This window comes from Prionailurus viverrinus, chromosome A2 (assembly GCF_022837055.1).
Source record: "Prionailurus viverrinus isolate Anna chromosome A2, UM_Priviv_1.0, whole genome shotgun sequence".
NCBI classification, from domain to species: Eukaryota; Metazoa; Chordata; class Mammalia; order Carnivora; family Felidae; genus Prionailurus; species Prionailurus viverrinus.
The window spans coordinates 147,939,854-147,959,364 of record NC_062562.1 but is presented as its reverse complement, the minus strand read 5'-3'; the positions used below and the strand labels follow the sequence as shown (position 1 = coordinate 147,959,364).

The 19,511-nt window shown below is 35.8% G+C and overlaps 1 protein-coding gene across 3 annotated transcripts in view; it reads right to left on the bottom strand.

Moving 5' to 3' along the window:
* MKLN1 (muskelin 1) overlaps nucleotides 1-19,511 on the bottom strand; it is a 194,390-nt gene that overhangs the window by 33,789 nt on the left and 141,090 nt on the right. For all 3 annotated transcript variants that reach the window (XM_047851006.1, XM_047851005.1, XM_047851007.1), the window contains 3 exons: nucleotides 7,704-7,851; nucleotides 3,452-3,566; nucleotides 2,027-2,166 (listed from right to left, as the gene is read on the bottom strand). In XM_047851006.1, coding sequence (XP_047706962.1) covers nucleotides 2,027-2,166; nucleotides 3,452-3,566; nucleotides 7,704-7,851 — 403 coding nt within the window. The remainder of the gene's footprint in view (nucleotides 1-2,026; nucleotides 2,167-3,451; nucleotides 3,567-7,703; nucleotides 7,852-19,511) is intronic.

Sequence of the window (19,511 nt, the reverse complement as noted above, 5' to 3'; positions counted from 1 at the left end):
AGTAAATTACACATAAAATAGAACACTATTGCAGTCATTATAATCATAATTTGTATTAAGATGGTGATATTTGTAATATATCATTCATTAAGAGAAATCAGATTCAAAGCAATATGATTCCTGTTTTCCAGCTAAACAAAACAAGAATCTACGTGTGCAAATATAAAACTTACAAAACAGTAAGTTGTTTTTTCCTCAATAATGGGATGATGATTCAATTATTTTGAAGGGTAAGAGGACTTTTCTTTTTTTAAATTAACCATGCATTAATTTTTTTCAATTAAAAGCCAGAGGAAAGTGGTTATAAAGTGAGTTCCAATTCTTTACATATAGTACTAAAAAATCTCCTTTAATCTAGGGGCACCTGGGTGGCTTAGTTGGTTAAGTGTCTGACTTTGGCTCAGGTCATGAGCTTGCAGCTCATGAGTTCGAGTCCCACATCAGGCTCTCTGCTGTCAGTGTATTGGTAGAACTGATGACCTGCTTCATGTCCTCTGTCTCCCTCTCTCTCTGCCTCTCCCCACTAGCTCACACCTCTCTCTTTCTCTCTCTCTCTCAAAAATAAACATTAAAAAAAAAATCTCCTTTAATTTCTAATGGGCTTTTGGTCAGGAAATCTTTTAAAAAGAGCTTAACTTAATATTCCAATTACCAGTTGTTATATATGTAGTAGAAAAAGAACACTAAAATTTCCCCAAATTTGTCTCATCCTTATAAAAACTTAACTTTAACATTAAGTAAACTATTAAGGAATAATATTTTAGCAATGTAAACATTAGTTGACAGTGCCTCATTAAATCTTATTAATAAAACAGAATTTATCTCTTGTCATCCAGCCAATGTGAAGATTCAGACCCTTTCTCCTGTAGATTCTATAGGAAATACACTATTTATTCACAGCAATGCCAAAGTAACAGAATACCTAGCTTCTGTTACTAATTTTCCTCTCAAGCACAACTTGGGAAAGCAGAGAAAGGAACAGTAAGTAAACATGATATGATAAAGGAAAACAGTCTAATAACTTATGCCTGCTTATATTCTATACAAAACATAAATACATTATATATAACAGACATCTGAACGTGTCTGTGTATATAAGTATACACAAAGACATCTGTGTATGCATGTGTGGTAGTCACAGTGGCAGTAAGGTGATGAACTCTGGAGTTACAATAGTCAGGATCACAACCTGGCTGTGTCACTTATGGCTGAGTGATCCTAGATGAATTATATAACCCATTTAAAAACACCTCATTTTTTCTTTTGCAAAATAGTGATAATAACAGAACTTATTCAATTACCTTATTATAGGAATAATATACAAGATCTAGCACACAAAAATTGCTCAATAAACAGTAGCTATTATCATCAAAGTCTAAACTCTTTCCAAACTATAAATTTTTATTACCACAGAACACTATCAATAACCAAAAGGACACACATGCTTTTCTACATTTTTCAGTAGCTTATCACTCACTACTAAAAAGCAAACATGACCAGGAGATATATATGAAAATGTTTGCTGACATGATTTTACAATTAAATGGCAAAGATAATTGATGTAAAATCACAATCATATTTGAAGTTGTATTGTGAAACACCAGATTAGATACCATTTAGTCAACCATACCATCACATCCACTGTTAAGAAAGCTATCAACAGGCCAGGCATACAGCAAGAATCTAGAACTGATGTGACATGTAGTGATTAGGCCGTGAGTAGTTACTGGAAGGTTAGGCTCATCACCTTCATGGAAATTTCTTCCATTTAACACTTTCAAAATTTCCTTGTTCTATATTTAGAAAATTTTAGCATCAGTACGTATTTTCACTTTGTATCTTCCTTTGAAAGAGGAAAGCAAAAATAAGGAAAACAACAGGGTAGTTATAAAACTCATGATCTTCACAGTACGTACACTGTCATATTACTAAATTTCCGGAGACAAAGTCATATCTTCAAAATTTAGGTAATACCAACAGTAGCTGATAATGTTAAATAAAAGTTTTCAGTGAATTATTTTTATACCTGTGTTTTCTTATCAGGTACTTGCAGTGCCTCAGTAAGTAATCTTTTGAAGGCCTACATAACTTCAGTGACCAGAAGTCATCTAATCTCATCTTTGGGGAGCAAGATTTTCCTGGATTCCCACCAAATAAATAGTGAACCTATAATAAACAAAACAAGCCACATTTTAAGATGCAAGCATACTCAAGAAGCTACGGAAGTCCTAATAAAATTTCTTCACTTTGGTAGCCGTGTGTAACAGTAGTAAAACATTACTGCATTTCTACCAAATGTTTCTTTTGATTTTTCTTGTTCCCATTTTACTTTAAAATCCTATGGCTACTTCCTTAAATACTCTGCATTTTATGTTAAAATGAGTTGTATTACCACAATTATACTGACAATGGAAGACCTGAAGCAAAAGCAATGACAGTAAGAAGCTAATCCAAGATACAGAGTTTATTTAGGCAATAAATATGGGGATTATTAATTTAAACAAGTGCTGGTCATAATAACAAACAAGAGGTTTAATAAAACTCTGACACACATGTTGAATCACTGAAGGTCAAGAGTAACTAGAAACTTTTTAAATTTTAGCATCTTAATTTTTAAAAAAATTTTTTTTCAACGTTTTTTATTTATTTTTGGGACAGAGAGAGACAGAGCATGAACGGGGGAGGGGCAGAGAGAGAGGGAGACACAGAATCGGAAACAGGCTCCAGGCATCTTAATTTTTTTAGGCTTACTACCAAATATTAAATGATGTATATAATTGGTGATACTTTTTAAAATATTATATTATTCAATACCAAAAAAAGGAAATGAAAAAGGAATACAATAATGATTTCACTATTATAATTTTAGTGATATTCTGTACTTATACAAAGTGTTAAAGCAGTTCCTGAAATTTTGAAAACATTCACTGAACTACATGTAAAGTTTAAGGGAGACATAGTTTAAAGAAACCACTCTGAACATTTAGTGACTCTAAAACTTCAGAATGCAAGACTGTTTTCATGAGGCCAATTGAAAAGACACATAACTCATAGGGGAAAAAAGAAAGACTTCGTACACAATGGGAAAATCTAAAGTCAGAAGTTACATATACTTTTTCATATCATGGGACAAGGTATCCTAATGCTAAAAACTGTACATCTTTTACTTGGGTATTCGTAGTGCAGAAATAATAGGTTATACTAGGAATCTGATCTATGCAGCTACAAAGCAAACAGAATAAGTGCCAGGAATTTTGGACTATGGAAAGTGTTTATTCTATTAAGGGGTTTAGAGAGAAATGATATTGAATGTCTGCTACATATTCTATGGATATCTGCTATGTATTATAACTTTTTATTCAAATACACTTAAAAATAGTAAGAAACCTATTTTGGGATTCTTTCAGATTATAAGTCTTGGAAAGTTTACAGGCCGATGCAGTTAGGGTACCTTATGTAACTCATCATATACAAGCTGATGGGCAAATCTTGGACATGGCTCTTCCTCCTGAAGACTTTTACTTGGATTATCTTTTGCAGCTTGATCGTTCTTATAGACGCAAGACCTGTAAGACAGTACTTTTAAGGCATTCTATCCTTAACATACATAATGTTTATATATATTCTACCTATAACATACATAATGTTTATATACTTAGCAAGCAAATTAACTGGACGTCTAATTACCAACAAAAAATTTATAAATTTGTTCACATCAAATCTTAAAAGTTCTGGTCATTCTCATACAATAATGTGAATTTGTTAGAATTAAGTTCTTATGTTCTTTTAGTGTCGATCCAAAACCTCACTTAAGAACAACGTACTTCATGTTATGAAACACAAACAGCATATATGAAAGCTCAAACCAAAGTCTGAAAGAGAAGATAATCCCATCTATTTATTCACAATGAAAAACTCACAGATTTCTTTCCGTTTTACTGCTTAATATAAATGTTCTACTTAGAAAATAATAAATTCTAGGGTGCATCAGTGGTTTACTAGGCTAAGCGTCTAACTCTGGGTCTTGGCTCAGGTCATGGGATCAGGTCGTGGGATTAAGCCCCATATCGAGCTCTGCATTGACAGCATGGAGTCTGTTTGGGATTCTTTCCCTTTCTCTCTCTGCCCCTCCTCCACTTGTGCTCTCCCTCTCTCTCAAAAATAATTAAAAACAAATTCTTAAAAAAAGAAAAGAGTAATTTTCTTAGTTGCTCTGGGCAGGTAGTTCTCTGAAGCGCCTGTGTTTGTAAAATGTCCACTTATGCAGTAATCACAGAATATTAGAGCAGGATTCTCTAGGCCAGTGTTTTCTGAAGCAAAATGTGCAGATACTCTATAACAAAAAGGTCCCGGTTTGAAAACACTAAATAATACCCCCTACCCTGCTCTACTGAAATCACTTCCTTTACCAAAACTAAGACCACCTGGAAACATGAAAAAAAACATTTTTCTCATGTTCACACATCTACTTGGTAGCAAATTCTAGACTAAAGTATAATTCTCTTGATTTCTGGACCAGGAATCATCTACTAACTGAAAAATTCAGAGGTAAAATCCATTCACTGAACATCACTGTAAACACAGGCACCAATATTGACTTCTTTACCCAATACAGGCATGCTTCAGAGATATTGCAGGTTTGGTTCCAGACCACCACAATATTTTTTTATATAAATGTTTGTTTATTTATTTTGAGAGCGAGCAAGCACAGATGTGTGAGTGCGAATGAGGGAGGGGCAGAGATAGAGAATCCCAAGCAGGCTCCACACTGTCAGCACAGAGCCTGACATGGGCTCAATCTCACGAACTGTGAGCTCAAGAGTCAGACACTCAACCAAATCAAGAGTCAGACACTCAACCAACTGAGCCACCAGGCGCCTTCAGACCACCACAATAAAGCAAATATTGTAGTTAAGTGATTCAAAGGAATTCTTTTGCTTCTCAATGCATATAAAAGTTATTTTTATACCATAAGGTAGTCTGTTAAGCGTGCAACAGCAATATGTCAAAAAAAACTATGCATATACCTTAATCAAAAACTACGTGATTGCTAAAAAAAGGCTAACCATCTTCTGAGCTTTTAACAAGTCATAATTTTTTTTTTTTTTGCTGGTGGAGGGGCTTGCCTCAGTATTGGTGGCTGTTAACTGATAAGAGTGGTGGTTACTTAAGGATGGGGGAGCTGTGGCAATTTCTTAAAATAAGATAATACAGTTGACCCTTGAACAGTATTGGTTTGAACTATGTGGATCCACTACAATGCAGAGTTTTTACAATACAGTATGGTAAATATATTTTCTCTTTTCTCATGGTTTTCGTACTATTTTCTTTCCTCTATCTTACCTTATTGTAAGAATATGGTAAATAATATATAAAACATACAAAATATGTGTGAATCAACTTTTTTTGTTATCAATTTATGTTATTGATAAGGTTTCTGGTCAATAGTAGGCTATTAGTAGTTGGGTTTTTCCTGGGATTGTTTTTTTTGTTTTTTTTTTAAATTTTTTTTTCAACGTTTTTTATTTATTTTTGGGACAGAGAGAGACAGAGCATGAACGGGGGAGGGGCAGAAAGAGAGGGAGACACAGAATCGGAAACAGGCTCCAGGCTCCGAGCCATCAGCCCAGAGCCTGACGCGGGGCTCGAACTCACGGACTGCAAGATCGTGACCTGGCTGAAGTCGGGCGCTTAACCGACTGCGCCACCCAGGCGCCCCGGGATTGTTTTGTTTTAAGTAGGTTTCATACTCAGCATGGAGCCCAATGCAGGGTCTGAACTCATGACCCTAAGATCAAGACTTGAGCTGAGATCAAGAGTCGGAACCTTAAGCAACTGAGCCACCTAAGTGCCACAGATGTTGGGTTTTTAGGAAGCCAAGTTATACACAGATTTCCAACTTTGTGTGGGTTGAATCCTCGTGCTGGTAAAGGTTCAAGTGTAATGAAATTGGCTGCATCAACTGATTCCTCTTCATGAATGATTTATTTGTAGCACATGATGCTGTTTAACATTTTACCTATTAGAACTTCTTTCAAAATTGGAGTAAATCCTCTCAAACCCTGCCACTGCTATATTAACTAAGTTTATGCAATAACTGTAAATCCTTTGTTGTCATTTCAACAATCTTCACGACATCTGTTTCAGGAGTAGATTCCTTCTCAAGAAACCACTTTATCATGAGAGATTGCAGCAATGCAGTCATATCTTCAGGTCCCACTTCTAATTCTAGTTCTCTTGCTATTTCTACCACATCTGCAGTTACTTCCTCCACTGAAGTCTTGAACCCCTCAAAGTCATCCAGGAAGGTTGGAATCAACTTCTTCCAAATTCCCATTCATGTTGGTATTTTGACCTCTTTCCGCGAATCTGAATGCTCTTCATGGCATCTAGAATGAAAGGAATCTTTTTTTTGAGCAGTAGGTCTCAACAGCTGGCTTAAAATATTCAGTGAATTATGTTATAAACAGATGTGCTGTGTTCTGGGCTTTGTTGTTCCATTTGCAGAGCACAGGCACAGCAGATTCAGTATAATTCTTAAGGGCCCTAGAATTTTGAGAATGGTAAAGGAGCATGGTCTTCAAGTTAAAGTCATCAACTGCATTAGCCCCTAACAAGACAGTCAGCCTGTCCCTTTGAACTTTGAAGCCAGGCACTGACTTCTCTCTAGCTATGAAAGTCCTCAATGGCATCTTCCTCCAATAGAAGGCTGTTTCATCTACAATGAAAATCTGTTCAGTGTAGCCAACTTTGTTAATGATCATAGCTAGATCTTGCTAGATAACTTGCTAGAGCTTCTACATCAGCACCTGCTGCCTCACCTTGTGCTTTTAGGTTATGGAGATGGCTTCTTATGTTAAACCTCAGGAGCCAACCTCTGCTAGTTTCATACTTTCCTTCTGTAGCTTCCTCAGCTCTTAGCCTTCACAGAATTGAAGAGAATCAGGGCCTTGCTCTGGAGCAGGCACTGGCTTAAGGGAATATTGTGGCTGGTCTGATCTTCTATTCAAACCACTAAAACTTTCTCCATCAGGTGTTTTGCTTTCTCATCATTCATGTGTTCACCAGAGGCACACTTTTAATTTCTCCCAAGAACATTTCCTCCGCATTCACAACCTGGCTGTTCGGCAAAAGAGGCCTATCTTTCTTCCCTTGACTCAAACAATTAGAAGCCTTTGTAGGGGTATCAACTGGCCTAATTTCAATATTGTTATATCTCCGGGAATCAGGAGATCCAAGGAAAGTGAGAGAGGTGAGGGAACAGCTGGTCGGTGGAATGGTCAGAACACATACATTTATCAATTATGTTTGCCATCTCATTATGTGTGCAGCTCATGGTGCCCCAAAACAATTACAAAGGTAACATCAAAGATCACTGATCACAGATGACCATGACAAATACAACAGTCATGAAAGGGTTCAAAATATTCTGAGAATCACCAAAATGTGACAAAGAAACACAAAGTGTGCCAACACTGCTAGAAAAATGTCAACATGTTCGACACAAAGCTGCCACAAACCTTCAACTTGTAAAAACTGCAATTATCTGCCAAGTGCAATAAAATGAGGTGTGCCTGCACTGACATTTAAATGCATGACATCACAAATTGACATAAGCCTTCCATATTCCTCTTCTTTTGAATAAACCAACAACCTCAAATAAATATTACATTGGGATTGCAACACAGACAAGAGCTCCTTACCAACTATTCCTCACAATGTCATAAATCCAGAATGAATTTCTGACATTCTCCTCCCTCTTCTCCTTGTCTTTGCTGAGTCCAGATAAGACATGTATTTCATTCAGTTCAGGATCAATGGTTGCTCTCTGTGTGAATCCTGTCATTGGAACTATAAATTGAAAAGAGGAAATAAGAGGACAACATTTGTGTTAAGTAAGAGCAGAACTACTATATACAAGATTAATCCCTCGTGACTCTGCTCTGCTTCTGTCCACAGCACTGATCTTCTCACATACTATAGAACTTTTATATCAAACAATAAACAATTGCTTATTGTTTTCTTCTAACTCTAGAATACAAGCTGTATGAGGGCAGAGGTAGTTTGGCTCACTATTCTGTTCCCAATGCTTAAAACAGTGCCTGGCACATAACAATTACCCAACTATTTGTTGAAAGAATAAACGAATGCTAACTATCCGGAAGGAGTTACAAGGAGGGAAGAGGTAGAAAGTGGTATACTATGTAATCATTTTTATTGAGGGAAGAAAGGTCAATGTGTTAGTTAACTGATTTATTATCTGGATCAGTTCTAACTTAATAGTAAAGGTAAAATATTCAAATGTTGACCTGGAAAAACACAAATCTGACAGGAAGTAAAATGCAGGTTTGTTTAATAAGGTCAGAGTTGTTTAAAATATCTGTTCATGACATACAATGAAACGACATAATTTCCAAGTAAAAATAAAACATTTTGGGCGATAATATGCCATTTTATTTTCCTGAGTGGCTCAAACTGACCAAAGTTAATAATGTTTTCTTTTTCTTTTCTTTTTTAATGTTTATTTTTGAGAGACAGAGAGGCACGGAGCGTGAGCAAGGGAGGAGTAGAGAGAGAGGGAGAGGCAGAATCAGAAGCAGGCTCCAGGCTCTGCGCTATCAGCACAGAGCCCAACACGCAACTTGAACTCATGGACCGCGAGATCATGACCGGAGCTGAAGGCGGACACCAAACTGAGCCACCCAGGAGCCCCAATGTTTTATTTTTCTAAGAAATCTATTAAATGAGTGATTGTTATTCTGCATTATCCAGTAATTTGCAAAACACTGACACAGCAAATGCAAATTTTTCTCACCATTGTTATATGGAAATATTAGTTGAAATGTAATTTTATGGACCATGACATAATTGCCTTGAATCTAAAACAATGTCATTGTTTCAACACTACATTCCCTTTATACATGAACAATCATCATATGCTCAAAACACAAAGTAAATATTAGACTGAAGTAAAATATTTCTTTTTTTAAAAAAATGTTTACTTATTTTTGTGAGAGAGAGAGAAAGGGGGTAGAGAGAGTCTCCAACGCTGTTAGCAGAGCCCAACATGGGGCTCAAACCCAACAAACTGTAAGACCATGACCTGAGCTGAAATCAAGTCAGACGATCTACCGACTGAGCCACAAGGGTGCCTCTGAAGTAAAATATTTCAATCAATCAAGAATATTATGGCAAGAGATGTTAGCCACATTGATCTTCATTTGTCTTTATCTACTTTAGCAGGGCCAAATAATCCAGCATTTATTTTTGCCTCATGTACTGAAATTCACGTCTCCTTTCATAGTCCTCTTTAATAAATTTGTTTGGAATATTTTAGAGACTATCCAAATGCAGTCCATAGTATATATACTAAAATAATACAGACTCACACTACACAACACATAATTTGCATCTGTCCATACACAATTAACATTTATATTTATACATACATGCACATCAACCTAATCTGAATAATGATCTCAATCCTCATGCCAATAGTCTCTAGTGGGTATGTAAAGTCTGGTATTTTTTAAATGAGGTTTGGTAAACTTTCAAAAGTGCCAACGTTCTACCCTATTTCTCAGATAACCTTGGAAGAATAAATAGTAAAGAAATGACAACACTTTTATTAGCGGTAAAAGGAGAGGATGTAACTGCCTAAATTTACTGTATTTAAATTTCTCCATCCCATTACATCTTAATACTCAGCCTTTAAATTCAGAATTCTCTAAGATGGGCTGGCAAACTATGGCTTGATCTAGCCTGCCTAGGGTCAAATCAGGTCTCATCCATTCATTTACATTTTATCTGTGGCTATATCACCCTGTAATAGCAAGGTTGAAGCTAGCCACCCTGTGGCTATATCACCCTGTAATAGCAAGGTTGAATACCTGAAGCAACAGTGTAAGGCCTACAAAACTGAAAATATTCACATCTGGCTCTTCATATTAGAAGTGTGCTGACCCCTGTTCTATAATCTTCTAAAATACAAATTTCAGAAATGTATGACTTATAAATTAATCCAATAACCCACTTAAGTAAGAGCCTACCGAGAAAATTGGTATTTTGGGGTGGAATGGAAATCAATGGAGAGGGAAAGAAATTTTGAATTTTATAAAATGGGAGTGGAATCACCAAAGAGAGGGAAAGAAAGGAGTATTGGGTTGGAGGAAGAAGCATGTGAGAAGATGAAGAATGCTAAGACCAAATTTTATATGCTTCTCTTTCTAGATCGTCACAATTTGCCTAGAAGCAGCTTAGGAGCAGAAGAGAACAAGGACAAGGATTGTTTCTTAAAAATAGAAGCAGTGGGGGGGGGGGGTGCCTGGGTGGCTTAGTGGGTTGAGTGCCCAACTTAAGTCGGGTGAGTTCAAACCCCGCGTTGGGCTCTGTGCTGACAGCTCAGAGCCTGGAGCCTGCGTCGGATTCTGTGCCTCCCTCTCTCTTGCCCCAACCCACCCGCATTCTGTCTCTGTCTCTCTCAAAAATAAACAAACCTTTAAAAAAAAAAAAAAAAGAAGCAGTGGGCAGGTTTTCAATACTCAAGGATATCACGCTTATAAAATCTATGCTGTAAGGTATTACAAAATATTACTTTGATTACAAAGCATACTAGAAACTATGTATTTCCCCATTTCTTTTATTTTCCACATCCACTATGCTTTTCACTCTTCATAATGTTGTTTTACCTCCCAGTTATACATTCAAATCTGTTACTGACTTTTAAACAGCTTTACAGAGATAATTCATATACCATACAATTCACTCATTTAAAATATTCACTGTAAAATCATCATCACAATCGAAGTTTTGACTATTTATAATACAGAAATCAGATCTTTGTGTTCCATAGGTTTTTGAAGGCCAATCTAGGAACTTAAATATGAATAAGCATTGGAAATAAAACAGAAGTAGAAAATCTTGTTTTAGTTTACCTTCCTCAATTAACTAAGTGATTTCATGCAAGAAACTTTTAAATTATTTTATCAATGTTTTTTTTTTGTTCGTTTTGTTTTTTTAGCAATCTTTATACCTAACATGGGGCTTGAACTCACGACCCTCGAGATCAAGAGTCGCATGCTCTTCCGATGGAGCCAGTCAGGTACTCCCTTGCAAGAAGCATTTTTAGACCTCAGTTTCCTTATCCAAAATTTCAAAGTAGAGCTAGATAATGTACTGGGTCTCTTCAAAGTTGAGATTTCTGTTAAGATCAGACTCTGGAGGGTGAGAGCAGTAATAGTATAGGCACTTTCAGTAATATTAAATTAGTACTTACATGTAGCACAGACAGACTCCTGAGATACACGGATCAATTAGGAAGTTGTTATGATTATAATAGGAGTGGACTGGAAGAAGGAAATAAGGAAATACTGATAGAGAAGCATTACTTCCACGAAATGGGTGTCATCAGCACAAGGAGGGTAAATACTATGTCCTAAGCACAAAAGTCCTCTGGACTGACACAACAGAGACCAAGCTTGAAGCAGAAATGTGTGAAAAGTATGAGTAAAAATGTTTCACTGAATTTTCTTGGAGGTTTCCAAATACTGCATTCTAGGAATATTCAAAGGCAAAATTTCTATTAATCTTTATAGACTTTTACAAATATAATTTTTATTACATACTAAAGATAAGGAAAAATGTTTATATATAAAATGTTTATAATTAGAAAAAATGGAAGAACATACATCAAACTATAAATAATAGTTATGGAGGCACAGTTAGAACACTTTTACTGTCATTATATACTATGTATTTTTCCAATATACACTGCTTTTATAGTTATGAGGAAAAAGAAAAACCCAAACCAAAATATAAAAAACATATATCTGGGTATAAATATTGGGGAATTTTAGCAATGTGAAAAATTCTCACATATCCTCCCATATCTGTCATGAAGAAAATTTTACATGAATATCTGGAATGTTACTATTTAGATGGAAAGGGAATTCAGGTTCCAAGAGATGGTTTATTGGCACTAAAAAATTTTTTTTCAAAACATTTTGCTGGCATGAAGTTACAAAACTGAAACTAGGCATTACTTTAGCTGAATTAAAGTATTTTTGACTTTTCCCCTAAAAAATAAAAATGGAAACTTGTACCTGAGGAGTTAGTTCCTAACAATCAGGGGATTAACTGAAACTTACACTAAATATATCTATGTTAATGGCCTTTTGCCTCAATTTTACAAATTGCACTTAAGCTTAATTCTTACTTCTACTCCATTCCACATGCAATAACAATTCAAAAACATTTCAACAACAAAAAATAATAAAGTTTTCCATATCCATCTTCAAAAGCACTCTAGATTTCTTGAAGAAACTATTAAAAATGTCACTTTCTGGGGGCGCCTGTGTGGCTCAGTCGGTTAAGCGGCCGACTTCGGCTCAGGTCATGATCTCACGGTCCGTGAGTTTGAGCCCCGCGTCGGGCTCTGTGCTGACAGCTCAGAGCCTGAAGCCTGTTTCAGATTCTGCGTCTCCCTCTCTCTGACCCTCCCCCGTTGTTTATGCTCTGTCTCTGTCTCAAAAATAAATAAACGTTAAAAAAAAAATTAAAAAGAAAATGTCACTTTCTGTAATACTCCACATCTGTTACTTTTGTAAACAGAAAAAAAAAACTTATTTTTTTAAATGGAAAATTCACATATTCTTATTAAAGAAATATATAAGAATTATAGCGTGGCACTAGTAAGCATTTTAGACTCAGATTTTCACTAACAGAAGCTGCTTACGATATCTAAAGTTTGGGCCTTTTGGTTTCAAATAGTAAACTAAACACTACATTATCCTTCTTCCCCATCACCCCACAAAATTGGCAGGAAGGATATTCTGGCAAAAAGAAAGAAAAATAGCACTAGAAAAGAAGAAAGTATGTCATCAAGAGATAAGAAATTTTGAGGCTCTCACAGCCAAGAAAAAGAGAGCCTACTCACCAGAGGTAAAAGATGGAAAACTTCCAAATAAGTAAGTCATCAAATACAAAAGCACAAATAGGCTGTGAAGAGGACATCCCTGTGGGGAGTGTACTAAGGACACAAGGGCCTAAATGAGAATGAGAGCAGAGCCTAAAGTAACTCCCAACACAGATACTAGGGAAGAAAGCCTGGTGGACAGTATGTGCCATGCACTTATACAAAATCTCTGGTCAGTGTCTTACGTAAGGGAGAAGCCTGTGGGGAAATACGCCTATATACTGCACAGGAAGTCACTATCAATTATCTTTTTTTAACAGATGTAGTCCTTTATTCATAAATTTTAATGTTTAGACAGGAATTAGAAGACATATGAGAAAAATTTCAACAAAGATAGGAGCCTAGAGAAACATACAGAATGGGAAAAATAAATCACAGAAAGAAACTTAAAAACAAACAAACCCCAAGCTCATTATCTTTGTAAAGAATAAAAGAATATTACATGTGTAAAACAATAAGTTCCATAAAGAGGAATAGAAAATATAATATTAAAAAGTAAAACTGATGAAAAAAAGTAAAACTAACAAAAAAAATCAGATGACAAAATGAAAAACAATGTGCATAGTTAAAAAGAAAGTCAGTGGTCACAGGAGAAAAATGATACAAGTATAGCAAAAGATACAGAAATTATGATAGAAAAGTTAAGGGACACAGAGGATAAAACCAATGAAGTAAGAAATCTGTCTGAGAAGAACTCTTGGAGTGGAGAAATCAGATAGAAGAAAAAAATAATTATAGAAAATTTCCCTGAATGGAAGAAACAAGTGGGAGTCCCGTCTGAAAGAGCCCTGGGTGCTAAGCATATTTTGCAAAAAAAGACTTTATATATAGGTACTCCCTGCTTTTTCAAAGTTTACATTAGGCCACTTTGCTTCTATGAAAGATCTATATTAGGACTTGATTTTGCTAACTGAAAGAGATCTGAGGAGGATTTTCAGTTTTATGAAAAAAAGGTAAAGGGCAAAAATAGCATTCAGGGCCTGTTGTGCAGTAAGCCCTTGTAGAGGCAGCGAGCACCCTGCAGTGAGAGTGGCCCGGCCCAGCACCTCCCCAGGAATCAGACTCAGCATCTCAGCATCAAGTAGCCAGAGCTGTGAACTGTGTGTGTGAGCTCTGTGCTTTATCTCAATTTATCTTGTGCATCAGTTAGCAAGATGTGTCCTAACGCACCAGAAAAGCCTGAGAGAGGGTTTTTTAGGGAATCTGGGAAGACGGAAAACGTTTTCTTTATAAATAAATGGTAATTGCTTCTTTGCTTTATGCCATTTTGGCTTACCAAAGTTTTCATAAGAATGCTATTTTTGGATACTGGGAGAAATTGAAAGAGAGAGATCTCCTAAAGAAACTTTAGAACTATAGGAATAAAAGTTCTAAAAGCTTCCAGAGAGGGGGAAAAAGCAGGCTATTACCTATGAAAGAATATCAAACTAACATTAGACTTTAAAAAAAAAAAAAATTTCTTTTTAACGTTTATTTGAGACAGAGAGAGACAGAGCATGAACAGGGGAGGGGCAGAGAGAGAGGGAGACACAGAATCTGAAACAGGCTCCAGGCTCTGAGCGGTCAGCACAGAGCCTGACGCGGGGCTTGAACTCACGGACTGTGAGATCATGACCTGAGCCGAAGTCGGACGCTTAACCGACCAAGCCACCCAGGCGCCCCTAGACTTTTTATCTGTAACAATGAATGCTAAAAAAAAAAAAAAAAAAATCCCAAAACAATGAACGCTAGAATACAATGAAATAATAACTTAAAATTCCTAGGCATAAAAAGATGGAATTAAATTCTATTTCCAATAATGAGGGTGAAATAAAAGAATTTTTGGATCAGCAGAAATATGAAAATTTATATCAATGACTGCACATGAAAAATTATTTGAGGAGCTATTCCAACAAAACAAAAAAGGAATCCAGGAAAAAGAATGACATAGGATATAAGAAACAGTGGCAGTGACAGATGACACAGGAAAGCAAAAGGAAGCTTGAAAGAAAATAAAGATCCATTAGATCCTGAGCCTTGAATAAGACATTTGGAATGATAAAGTTTTAATAGAGAATATTTTCTTACCTGTAAGTCCAACTACAATACTTTAATTATATATGGTGGCCCATTTCCCCTTCCCTCATTTTAGTTTCATTGTTTAGAATTTTGGTCGTAGTGTTTTTCTTCTGGCAACACTCAATTTTCTCAAGAAAATTTGATCATCACTTATCACATACTTTCAACATCTCAATTTATTTCTGAGTCTTGCTTCCAAATTGGTTTCCAATATGGGTCTTCCTATAGCAAACTTTCTGAGGCAAATATACCTAAGAATATTTTACTTCTCACTAACACATGAAAGTTGGGAGAATATAAATTTCTTGGTTTACAGTCATTTCAGGGCGCCTGAGTGGCTCAGTCAGTAGAATATCTAACTCTTGATTTTGACTCAGGTCATGATCTCACTCACAGTCCAGGGATTGAGCCCGCATTGGGCTAAATGTGCTAAATGTGGAGCATGCTTAAGATTCTCTCTCCCTCTCTCTTCCCCCTACTAAAGTCATTTTTCTCAAGTATTTTTAAGCTTTACTGTTTTCTTCCATTTACTATTGCTGTTGAGCTGTCTGATATTCATCCTTCTATCCATCTATCTTATTCCCTTGTAAGTCATTTTCCTCTCTGAAATGTTTCAGAATTTTCCCTGTCTTTGATTTTTTTAAAGTAAGCTTAACGTCTAGCACAGAGCCCAATGAGGGTCTTGAACTCATGACCCCCAGATCAAGACCCAAGCTGAGATCAAGAGTTGGATGCTTAACTAACTGAGCCACCCAGGCGCCCCTTTGATACCCATGAACCATGAGGTCATGACCTGAGCCGAAACGAAGACTTGGACGCTTAACCGACTGAGCCACCCAACTGCCCCTCCTTTGATATTCTTAATCTTACTTTAATGTGTAAGTAATATGTAATCTTACTTTAGTGTAAGTGTTCCCCTTATTCTTCCTTGCTGGTAGACTATATAAGCCCTTTCACCAATCTGAGGCCTTTGGTCTTTTCTTAATTCTAGGAAGTTCGGGGCGCCTGGGTGGCGCAGTCGGTTAAGCATCCAACTTCAGCCAGGTCACGATCTCGCAGTCCGTGAGTTCAAGCCCTGCGTCAGGCTCTGGGCTGATGGCTCAGAGCCTGGAGCCTGTTTCCGATTCTGTGTCTCCCTCTCTCTCTGCCCCTCCCCCATTCATGCTCTGTCTCTCTCTGTCCCCAAAATAAATAAAAACGTTGAAAAAAAAATTTTTTTTTAAATTCTAGGAAGTTTACTTCTATTATTTCTTCAAGTATTTTGCCTTCTTAAAATTTTATGTTTCTCTCCTGTTACTGCTATTAAGATGCTGGTACTTACACAATTCTTTTCCATGTCCTTTGGTTTTTCTTTTATATATTTTTTTATCTCTTTGTCCTTTTTTTTTCCTATTTCTTCCTGAAAGAGTATTTATTCTAATCTTTCAACTAATTTATTCATTCACATCCATTCTATTTATAATATTTGTTGCAGTCTTCATTTCAAATACATTTTTCATATCTAATATTTCCATTTGGTTCTGTTTTTATGATTTTTAGATCTTATTTCATATTATTAATATATAATATATTAATAATTCTGGCATATAATATAATATTCTGGCATATAATATATATTATATATTATTATATATATTATATATATTATATATAATATCCTGGCATATAATATATATATTATATATATATAATATTCTGGCATATAATATAATATTCTGGCATATAATAATTCTGGCATATAATTCTGGCATATAATATATAATAATTAATATATAATACCTTATTAATATATTATACCTTTAATTATATTAATCATGCTTATTCTATTGTTATTTTTTTCAGTTTATTCATTTATTTTGAGAGAGACAGAGAGAGAGAGAGAGAGAGAGAGAGAGAGAGTGAGGGCGCATGCAGGCAAGCAGGGGAGGGGCAGAGAGAGAGAGAATCCTACTGCAGAGCCTGACACATGGCTCAAAGTCCGGAACCATGAGATCATGACCTGAGGTGAAATCAAGAGTTGGACGCTCAGCTGACTGAGCCACCCAGGTGCCCCAATCATGCTTGTTTTAAATTCCTGGTTTACCTATTATATTTCTGCTTTAGATCACATATGTTGTCAGTTTACCGATTTCTTTTGAGATAGCTGTAGTCCTCAACTATCTAGTTATATTGCTCTATGAGGTAATATTTTTCAGGGTGTCAGCTATTCTTTCATTAAGATATATTACATTGGGTGGGGGGGGAACCAAAGGTCAGGCCTTAACTAGCATCAGCACCAGTGAATTTAAGGAAAATGGAAGAGAAGAGCCATAAGCTAGTGAAGCCTAGGCACAAAGAATCAGATTAATCAATTCTACCATCAGCCTCCTATGTAAGGGTTTCACACCTTTAGACCCTTTGGAGGAAGTAGAAGGCAGTCTTCTTGGACTTGAAGGGTGATGGGAGGGAGAAATGAATTTTATATATGTATATATGTATATATGTATATATATGTATATATTATGTATGCAAACTAAGAAGGAAGAAATGAATTATAGAGAGTAGATGGTCAGTCTGTATCTAGTGATATCAATTCTTAATGCCAGTAGGGTTTATGCACTAATGTTATTCTTTGAATCCTGGCACTAGTTATACAGGCTACTGCTCCTGGTTTCTGTAGTGAAGGAGTAAAAATTAACTCAAGGTAATTTAGGGGACAGACAGCATTTGATCTCATTTAAAGAGTTTCTGGAGGCCAGTTGCCTCTCATTTTATTTTTCCAGGACTTATTTCTTGGAAAGGGAATCAGCCACCTATGTTAGTTTGCTACTTTGGCAGAAACTTTTCATATTATAGCATTTTATATTGTTTGAATTGTTTTATTAATTAGCACAACTGCATTACTTCTATAATAATTTTATAAAAATAAAAACTGGTTGAACAAAAATGGCATTATCAAAAACTAAAAAGACCTAAAGGTCAAAACCAAAAAAGAAGTTTTCATTTTAACATGTTGTAACTATTAACACAGTCTTCTGTATTAATTTTCTTCCCAAGAAGAAAACAAGGCTATCTTTTCAATTTAATGGTTTCTAATGGGTAGTTGCGAGGGGAGGGAAAAAGGAGATTTACAACGTATAGTATTTTAAAGCTTTTAGACTCAACTGCCAAAAAGCTCAACTCAACAGCAGGAATCTTAATCAGTCTTTATAAATAAACTGACTCACAAAGAAAAATTAAACAGATCAGTAAACAAGACCATATGTTAATCGTGAACTCATTTTGAAAGGACACTTGTCTGAGAAAATAGAAAATAAGAATAATACAACAAGCAACTATTACAGCCAACCTGTTTTTAGTTCTTCCTGGAAATTAACAATGATAATCCTTCGACTCTCCCATTTTTTCTTTAGTATCTTTAAAACTTGAAATAGGACAGCTAAAAAATATTTTATCTGACAATCTGAAGGACAGTTTTTCTTTTCATTTTCTTCGGTTGACCCAACAGGGGGAAATTAACAGAATTTGTAACATACAGAAACTCTACAGGGAAGATAAAAAGATCACAGAGGTATTTTTTATTTACTTATTTTTTTAATGTTTACTTATTTTTGAGAGACAGAGACACAGCACGAGCAGGGGAAGGGCAGAGAGAGAGGGAGACATAGAATCCAAAGCAGGCTCCAGGCTCCAAACTGTCAGCATGCAGCCCAATGTGGGGCTTGAACCCATGAACCACAAGATCATGACCTGAGCCTAAGTGGGACACTTAACTGACTGAGCCACCCAGGTGCTCTGATAATAGAGGTATTTTTGAAGTCATTTCATTTCTTGAGGAAGATACATTATTCCATTAATTCATAAACTAATCTCAACTCTACTTTTGCTTCCTGATCCAAAGAACATATTATTAATCGCTTTAGTTAAGACACAGGAAAAATACAATTTTAGAACTGTCATGGACACATAAGTTTAATAAAAACAGCTTTCTAAAAATTGTTTTTTAGGATAGTTTCAGCTTTAAGTAAAAGAAAACCTGAATAACAGTTAATTGGCTCATATAACAAAATTTTGCAGGTAGGCAGTTCCAGGGTTGTTTCAGCAATTCAACCAAATCATGGTGCTAGGTTAGTTAACATCCCTACAATTCTCTTGGCCTTCCTTTCATTTCTGAAAGTTGCCAGTACCAGCTCTAAGCATTACATCCTTTCATACTACCTGTTCTGTTCCATTCCATTAACCTGTACAAAACTGTACCTTTATAAATATCTGGTAGTGTTAATACCACTTCATTACCTTCCATTTTCAAAACTGTCTCTAGTGTTCTTGAATGTTTGTTTCTACTGGCAAACTGTAATTCCCATTTACTATCAAATGACCTAAATTTTATATTAAAAATATGAGGGGCACCTGGGTGGCTCAGCCATTTAAGCATCCGAATCTTGGTTTTGGCTCAGGTCATGATCACATGGTTCATGAGTTCAAGCCCCACACTGGGCTC